General features: G+C 38.6%; 1 protein-coding gene across 1 annotated transcript; it reads right to left on the reverse strand.

The window, feature by feature from the left end:
• Window positions 1–4,465: 4,465 nt before the first annotated feature.
• Window positions 4,466–7,335, reverse strand: LOC133461353 (nuclear factor 7, ovary-like). Its single transcript, XM_061742240.1, has one exon. It carries the CDS (start codon window positions 7,196–7,198, stop codon window positions 5,774–5,776), a length of 1,425 nt encoding a protein of 474 aa, XP_061598224.1. The 5' UTR covers window positions 7,199–7,335; the 3' UTR covers window positions 4,466–5,773.
• Window positions 7,336–9,316: the final 1,981 nt, after the last annotated feature.

Here is a 9,316-nt window from a genome sequence, read left to right on the forward strand (position 1 = left end):
AGGCCATTTCTTTCTTGCACAATTTGTACACAACTGTGCTTTTATCCAGGTTTCCACTCGGTAGTTTTTTAAAACTAAAATTTCCGCCCACCGAACCCAGCAACGACTTCCCATCGGTTTGGGTTTCCATTGTTGTTTCTGGTGTTGAGTTCTGTGCATCAGTATTACGGGTAACTTATACCGGGAACTCGTGCAATGAGAAACGTTCTGCACTGTTTGGACTGCAAAAGTAAATTGCGATTAAATGCGTAATTTTTTTTTTGTTGCGTTATTTTTCTCTAATTAATTAATCGTAATTAACACGATAAAGTCCCATCCCTAATACATATATATATATATATATATATATATATATATATATATATATATATATATATATATATATATATATATATATATATATATATATATATATATCTCAGAGCACCCACAGCGAGTCAGGGATGTTGGAAACAGGATTAACTGCAACAGACAGCTGGAAGGCTAAAATAAGCCACCAAAACCAGGCTTCCTTTTATTCTTTATTTTATATTATCTTATTTTTTTTCTACCGGACCAACCGGACGCTCCCCCTCCCCTACAAACAGGAGAGTAAAAAACACAGAAGCCAGGCATGGACCTCTCAGCTACTTAAACTTTCCAAAACCCTACAAGTCTGAAGAAGGTTCTTTTAACCCAAACCCAATAACAGAAATGGAGGGAAAAGAACAGTTGGTGCCTAACTAAATTAAAGAAGAAATACAGGCAAAGACACCTGATGAAGGCTAAAATAAGCCGAAATGACGTGCACAAACCCAAGAGAAAGAACAAAATAATGGGACAAATAAAGACAAGAAAAAAGCACTAATTAGAAGGACGTAAGGGAAAGTCAGAAAGTAAAAAAACTATAAATAAGCCTGAGGAAGAGGAGGGGCTGAGTAGCATACGGTCGGCATGTGCATTTCCGGTCTTCTTCCTGGAGGACTGGTTTATTTTCCTTCACCTAACCAATCCTAACCCTAACCCTACACATTCATGGTTAAAACAAATTCATACATTAAAACTCAAGAATACATTGAAACTTAGTTAATTTTTTTTTCTTTTAAATCTGGATAAATACAAACAAAAAAAGTCTCAATAAAAAAGAAAAAAAAGTCTAGGTTTAGAAAACCTTAAAATAGAATGTTTTCATTTCATTTTACTAGACGTTATTATTTAAAACCAATTTTCAGTAACCCAAGATCCAGTGACAGAGCAGGAGGGTGTAAATAGAGCAGGAGAAGCTTACATTAATAGTGTTTCTAACACTGTTTCTTTGTGCCTTTGCCTGAAGAAGACTGAACGAGTCGAAACGTTGCGTTGAGGTACACATTTGTTTTTTTGATTATTAATCACTTTTCATTTTCCTAATTATTTTTTCATTATATAAATAAATCCTAATGGTGATGAATGACGACTGAACAAGCGTCATTGGGAGCTGCCCGGACAAACCGGACACCTCCTGTCTATGGGGGACGGATTCCTTTTCCTAACCCTAACCTTAATCTCATTCGTCTAAAATTCAAGTCTTTGAAAGATATTCAGTTCGTTTGTCTGGTGAATCAAGAAAGACTAGTGGAAAGAATCACAGGTTAACAACTTTTAATCATGTCAAGCACAAGGTTTTTCCGGCCGGAGATACATTTGTCTCCGGCCGGGGTACACTTCTTCAGACCGCGTGGGTCCGAGAGAAATGCACGACGTTTTCATGAGTCCAGTTGAATTTATACTGAAAAGGAGGATGTTCTTTGCAAGTGAATTTCATTGGTGGAGGGAGTCAGCTACGGGAAAAAAACCCCGAACTTTGTCACTTCCAGCTCTACATTTCCTTTAACTGTCTCCCATCTGAGGTGTCAAACCAGACCGCAGACCAGACCCCCCAATGCTAAACATCTGTTTCTGCCCATTGTCGTCTCTCAACAAATTGTATGTGTATTGCTATCAAGGGGAAATCACCTTAAGGTGTCACCTTTCCCCCGTCTCCTCTACAACAATGTGTATTTGTATTTAACTTCTAATCTAATCTAAACCTTTTGCTCTTAATCAGAATGAGATTACTTTGAAGAGAGAGCCCAGACAGTTTTGGGCTTCAATAATTTCACAAAATCCTAACATCTTAGATTTATTTAATTTAATTAATATTTTTTATAGTCTTATTCAAGGCTAGTTCTATTTTCTATTTTGTTCTATTTTGAAAGAATTAAAATAAACATTACATACATTTTATTAAAAGCAAGGTTAAAAGGTTTAAAATAATAACATTCTATTTCACTCAGTATTGAAGGGTAAGACAGTAAATGATTTGTGTGTAAAGTTGCTGGTAAAAGAGCCGGTAAAGACGGTTAAAAACAGAGGGTATAAAAGGCGGAGCCACCAGGAGGCTCATTCTGCTTCTGGCATTCAGAGCAACAACATCTCTCTCCCCAGAAACCTGTTCACAGTTTTACTGTTTCCAGCCTGAGGAAGACCCAGAGACGCTCCAAACCTTTTCATTTGGCACAACTTCCTTAGTTGTTTTCGATTTTAAAACTCCTTTTTTGTTTTATTTTATTTCATAGAAAAATCTTTTTTATTTATTTTTCCTTAAAATTAGTTTAAAATTCCTTTTATTTTTTATAAAAATGGAAAGCATTTTTGTTATATTTATTTTTTTATTCATTGGTGATTTAATTGGAACATTTATTAGTTAAAACCAATTTTCAGTAACCCAAGATCCGGTGACAGAGAGGAGGGTATAAATGGACATTTATTTGAGTTGGCACACATTAGTTTTTTTGATTATTAATCAATTTGTTGAATAAAAAATAATTTAAAATCAAACTGAATATGTAAACTCCATGTGCTGATTAACTAAATGTTTCTGTATGTGAAAGTAATGTGCATTCCTCTGACTTTCACTGAAAGTACCATGCTGTACCAGATACAGATAAGGAGGGGGCCGCGAGCCATAAACTTGGGCCACCCCTCTCCCCCTTTCTCTAAGAGTGATAAATATCCCTCACACACGCAAAGCTGGCAGATCTGTTAGGATGGCTGCGGAGCCTGCCCTGCTGGTCTCCCTCTGCAGAGGTAAAATATTTAATTGTATCCCAGTCTTGTGTCTTTATTTAACTTTTCCAGCTCAATCAACAAACCCAGGGTGATCAATTCGATCACAACATAACCCAAGATCCAGTGACAGAGAGGAGGGTATAAATAGAGCAGGAGGAGCTTACGTTGATATATTATTATATTAATATATATTATATTCATTCTGCTCTCGCTCCTCGGACAGTGCAGACGTGCTTCACAGCTCTGATCCAGTGTTTCTTTGTGCCCTTTCCTGAAGAAGACTGAACGAGTCGAAACGTTGCGTTGAGGCACACATATATTTGAGTTGGCACACATTTGTTTTATTGCTTATTAATCACTTTTTTCATTTTCCTAATTATTTTTTCATTATATAAAAAAAAATCCTAATGGTGATGAATGATGACTGAAGCACCGTCATTGGGAGCTGCCCGGACAGACCGGACACCTCCTGTCTAAGGGGGACGGGTTCCTTTTCCTAACCCTAACCTTAATCCCATTCATCTAAAATTCAAGTCTTAGATTTATTTAATTTAAGAACAGGGTTAAAAAGATTTTAATCTTAAAAAAGGTATGGCATTAATATTGTTATAGTCTTATTCAAGGTTAAAAGTTCTTTATTTTGAAAGAATTAAAATAAACATTACATACATTTTATTTACTTTACTACTCAGTTGTAGATTATGGTTCTGTAATTTGCACATTTATGACATCCAGTACTCTGAAGATGAGGAGCTCGCAGACATCCCTGTATTGTCATCAACAAATCCCACCCAGGACCCGCCATGTCGTCTCAAGTTAGATCGTTTGGTTACTTGGTAACCTTGGTTCTCTGAGTGAAGAGACTCTCTCTCCACTCCGTTACATATTTCATGTGTACGGGGAATGAACCCCCTGCTGTCAAAGTACGTGGTTATTTCTTTAAGACACGCTTGTCCGGTCACGCCCTCAGGTTTTACCTATAAAGCACCTGTGCTGGTGTGTAACCAGTGATAGTTTGATGGAAACATGTCTCCGAGCGGCCTGAAAGCTGGAGAGATAGCAGAAAGAGTGAAAGACGTCCTACGAGAGAGGAGACTCTTTCTGCTGCTCTGTCTGTTTCCAACCTTCTTCAGTCACTCCTCTCTTTCTAGGTTTCACTTGTCTCTTTTTGTCAGTTTGGCTTTCATTCTGTATTATAATATTAATCCTCTACTTCTCTGATTCTTGGGATTGTTGCTGCGTTGGCTTTACGTGCTACACGTGTTTCTCTAACTTCAAGAAAATGTGTTCATGTTAGGCTCGAGGGAAGGAGGGCAGACCGAAATGCAGGACAACACGTACAAGGTTCAGGTATAACAAAGTTTATTTAACAAAAGGCGCTCCAAAAGGAGGGAAGGAATACAAACACAAAATCACAGACCGAAAAAACGCGGCTGGAAAGTCCAAACAAAAGGCGCAGACCGGAGGGCTACTCACGGCTGGAAAAAGTAATCCAAAGGACCCAGGAAGGGAGGGTCGGTGCTCGTTGTGGTCGACCGGCCGGCAGCTGAGCGGATGCTGCTCAGTTGTCCTGAATTGCCCCTCGGGGATGAATAAAGTTTCTCTGAATCTGAGGTCCACGAACAGGAGACCATGGAAGACCAAGAAAACAGGCAGCATACATACTGAGCTGGAGAGAATAATCCGACACTGCAGCTTGTGGGAGGCATGCTTAAGAGCAGACTGGGTGACGAGGCTGAGTGGTGTCAGATGTGGGGACGATGATAGGGATCAGCTGCGGTGCTTTGTCGCCCTTTGGTGGAGGAAGGGTGTTCCAAACCCTAACAGTTCAGCTGTTATCAAGAAAATGACCATTTAAATAGAAACCTGTCTCTCCCTGTTTTTACAGACTCATTAAACTGAAGTCAATTCACTTCATTAATGTTTTATTTTCCCCTAAAAGAAATTACATGCAGTTTATTATGTCACGATATCAAATGATTAAAATAAATCATGATCATGTTTGTTTACCAGGTTAACACAGATGTTTGATTGAAAGAAACTTAAACAAAATCAATGTTTCATATATGAAGGTTTTAAGAACCACAGTCAAAAATTATGAAATTAACATACATGATACATTTAAAAAAGGTTTAAAAAGATATGAAGCAACAATTATAAAACATTTGCTCACATGAGAACCAGCTGTGTTTTTAGACGTTTAAACAGTTTTTCATGTTTTAGTATCTTTTAGTTCCAGTTTGTTTAAAAACTCTGATCTTTGTAATGAAACTTGAGGAGCAACTTATAAACTCTGACATTTGAACACTTAAAACATTTACACAGAATGATTTTATTTGACTTTTCCTCTTCAAATGTTATAAAATCAGCAGGTTGATTAAAAATAGCTCTCAGATTTAGGAACATGGTGGATTTTTAAGTCATATTTAACTGTTTACTACATTTATTTAAACAGTAAAGTTTGAAAGTAAAACATAAAATCTAATCTCAGTGATTCCAGCACATTTATAACATTAATACAAACTTGGATAAACAGAATCACAACTTTACAAACCTTTATATTTTGGTATCTTATTCATCGCTGAACAAATACGCTGAATGTTTTAAATGTGTTGTATTTTCAAAGTTTTGAGATTCATTTGTTTGTACATGTGAACTTTTTACTTAAAATAATCCGATCTTGGAAAAGTTATTCCATCAAAACTCAGGTTAATCTATTCTTTGTCTGACAGATTCTGATCTCAGAAGTTTTTGCATCACCAGACTTTCCAATCCCAAAATAAGGGAAGAGTTTCTCAGTGAAAGTGTCTCTGTAAGTGTAGATGTGTTTCTTGTCTTCAGCGTTGTAGAAGGAAACCTTCCCCCCGTCATAGTCCAGCTGGACTCTGATCCTCCGGAGACTCGTCTTCATCGTGATGAACTCACTAACACCATTGATGTATTTTCCATCACCATGCCATAAACACCAGATTCCATATTCAGGTGAAGGAAGCAACTCTCCCTTCCTGTCAACGGAGTCTTTAACCAAACCTATAATCCAGCCGGGATAATCTCCCACCTCCACCTCCCAGCTGTGTTTCCCTGAGGTAAAACCCTCAGAACCAAAAACATCGGCATACTTGACATTTCTCTCAGGATTATCAGGAAGCTGCTGCTTTGTATCTCCACGTCTCACACTGGTCAGATCAGCAGACAGATAGAGACAGGTGTGTGCAGTGTTTGGGTCCAGAACCACCGGGCTGAAGTGGACCTGGTCCCCCATCCTCTCCCAGACTCTGAAGGCCAGGTTTCCCAGGTGTTTGGCCTCGTCTACCAGAGTTCCTGAGAGCAGCCGTGGATCTGACACTGAGCTCTGCTCTCTGGCTCTGTCCCGGGTGGGTTTAAACCTGCTGAGGAACGTCATGTTGTCTTTCTGCAGCTCTTCTTCCACAGCAGAGATGCTGTCTGACAGAGAGGAGATCTGCTCCTGGATCCTCTTTATCTCCCCGCTGATTCTCCTCCCCTTCTGCTCCTCTTCCTCCCTCAGAGCTGCCAGTCTGGACTCCTCTTCCTCCTTCAGGAACTGCTGGAGTTTGTTGAACTCTGCTCTGATCTGCTTCTCTGTGGACAGCAGCTGCTTCTCCGAGTGTTGAACCAGATCATCATATGTTTTCTCCACTTGTTTGTATTTGTTCCTCTTGTCCTGCAGAGACTTTAAGTCAGATTTCAGCAGCTCCTTCAGCTCACCGACTGCTTCTTCTACAGGAACCACTTTGTGGTTCTGGTGCAGAAAAAGCTCACAGACAGAACACACAGCTCTCTGTTCGTCTATACAGAACAGTGGAGGTTTTTCTGGGTGTTTCTTACAAACTTCCTCCAGCCTCTTTTCTTCTTTTTCAGTCTCAGACGATCCACCTGCCTGTTTTCCAGCAAAAGAGTCGGCAAGTTCCTTCAGTGAAAAGCTCACAACAAGGTCTTTAGAAGATTTTCTTTTACAGATGGGACAGTTTCTGTTTTTAGCTTCTTCCCAGAACGTTTTCAGGCAGCTTGAACAGAAGTTGTGGCTGCAGCCCAGAGACACCGGATCTTTGAAAATCTCTAAACAAACGTGGCAGCTCAGGTAATTTTTAAAAAGAGTTTTTTCATCCATTTTTTCAAATCTTTGAAATATCCTTCAATCGGTAGACTCACCAGTTAAATGTCCCTCTGTATCACAGATTTAAGTCCTTTTATTTCAGGTTTTTAGTTCATAACCTCCACCCTGAAATGGCGTCTCAGCTCCGTTCAGTCCTGTCAAAAATGTTCCAATGATCTTTCAGTTAAACCTGAAAGACCTGTTCTTCTCACGAGTCACCAGGTACATTTCAATATTCCTATGAGTAGGAGGCGACACTGGAGCTGTTCATAAAAACACTTAAATAGTCTCTTACTTATACTGTATTATTGTATTGTTTCTTTTTTCAGTAATTAACAGTCTGACTCTCCAAGCATATGTTTTGTATAAACTTACTGGTTTCAGAACATTTTACTGTCCCAAACACAAAATTAAAACGTGAATAAATGTTCCAGAAACAATCGTTTAGTTGTTTTTTTTTAACAGGAAAACATGTTTCAATTTCATAATAAAAACACTATTTACATGTTTTATCCATAACTGAAAGTAAAGAGTGTGAGTTAATAAACAAATAATAAAAAAAGAAAAAAATCCAGGTCAGAAAAAAAAATGTTCTCTTTAAATGAGCAAAAGCATGAAATGACACATTACTTGGCATTTGACACAAAATTATTGATAAAACAAAATGAATAGAAAAAAATAAGTGAGAAAGCAGTAAGACAAAAGCATTTAATGAGGTTTTGGAGGAAACTGCAACAACGGTTGAACCGGTTTCACCGGTTGAGATATTTTTAACTCGCTGGGATCACAATGAAACACGCCTGCAGAGACGTGTCTTGGCAACTTTCCTCATGCCGTCCTTGGCTGATGTTGCCCTTCCGAGGGAAAATAATATGATATCATATTTCAACATGATTTTCTTTTTCATTCGTAATTTTGATAATTTTTCTAAAATAAAGTCATCAGAGTCACTTATTCAGATTCACCAGACACCTCCTTGAGAGATGGGCAGAAGGGAGGGTTGGGGGGGGACGGCCTGACACGTCTGAAAAGGTGAGCTTGAAATGTAGCCTACACAGTATACCAAATGATCACAATCAACTCCTCTAAAATCCAATGTTGAGTTTGGGACGTTTAGTGAGCCTAAATAATCCGACAGCCAGCTGCTGATTTCGTTTTATCAAGCAAGATGCATGATGAAAATAATGCACCATTCAAATAATTCACTCAATGTGATTAAACAGCAATCTAATCTTGTATGTTTTGTTAAAATGAAGACAATTCGAAATGCCCACGGAAAAAAGACGCATCCAGGAGAGAGACGGACAATTCAAGGAAGCAGCTAAAGGAAGCACATCTCTGCAGAGTTGGCTGCAAAAAGCAACAGGTGAGGCAGAGACTTTGCAGGATTATAAAGATGACACAGTGGGCTAACTGATTAATTATCCTCATATTTTAGCCTAGTTTTCTCTTAGGGTTAGGGTTAGGGTTTGGGGTTTGGGTTAGGGGTTAGGGTTATGGTTTGGGTTAGATTAGGGTTTGGGGTTAGGGTTTGGGTTAGGGTTAGGGGTTGGGGTTAGGGGTTAGGGTTAGGGGTGGGGGTTAGGGTTATGGTTAGAATTAGAACAATAAACGTGCCTATCAAAGAAGGCAGGAGGAGCACGGGCCGTCCCAGTCCCGGTTCTGCTGGTTCCTCCAGCGCCCCCTGTGGACCGGAGTCCAGTCAGCGTCCCCCATAATGGGCTATTAAGAAACAGTTTTTTAATATTTTCAATTTTTATGATTTTTTTCTTTGTTTTCTTAAAAAGATAAAAAATAATAATAATACAAGACACAAATTGTATTCAACTACTTAGGAAGGTGTACTTAAAAAAAGAAAAGAAAAAGAAAAGGTGGACGACGTTTCGACCTTATAGTATGGTCTTCTTCATGTCCAAAAAGTAAAGAAATAAAAGAAAAAAGTAGCTGAAATAAACACACAGATTCTGCTGGGTGAGAAGGCCGAGAGAGTTCACTCGTCAAGCTCCAGCAGTCAACTGAGAGCTTTATTTAAAAATGACTCAATTTACAATTGTTTTAACCCCCATATCGATGAATTATATGTGTTTTAAACCCCTCCAAATTTCTATAATATAAGTAAGAGAATCCATTTAA

This window comes from Cololabis saira, chromosome 15 (assembly GCF_033807715.1).
Source record: "Cololabis saira isolate AMF1-May2022 chromosome 15, fColSai1.1, whole genome shotgun sequence".
In the NCBI taxonomy this organism is placed as follows: Eukaryota; Metazoa; Chordata; class Actinopteri; order Beloniformes; family Belonidae; genus Cololabis; species Cololabis saira.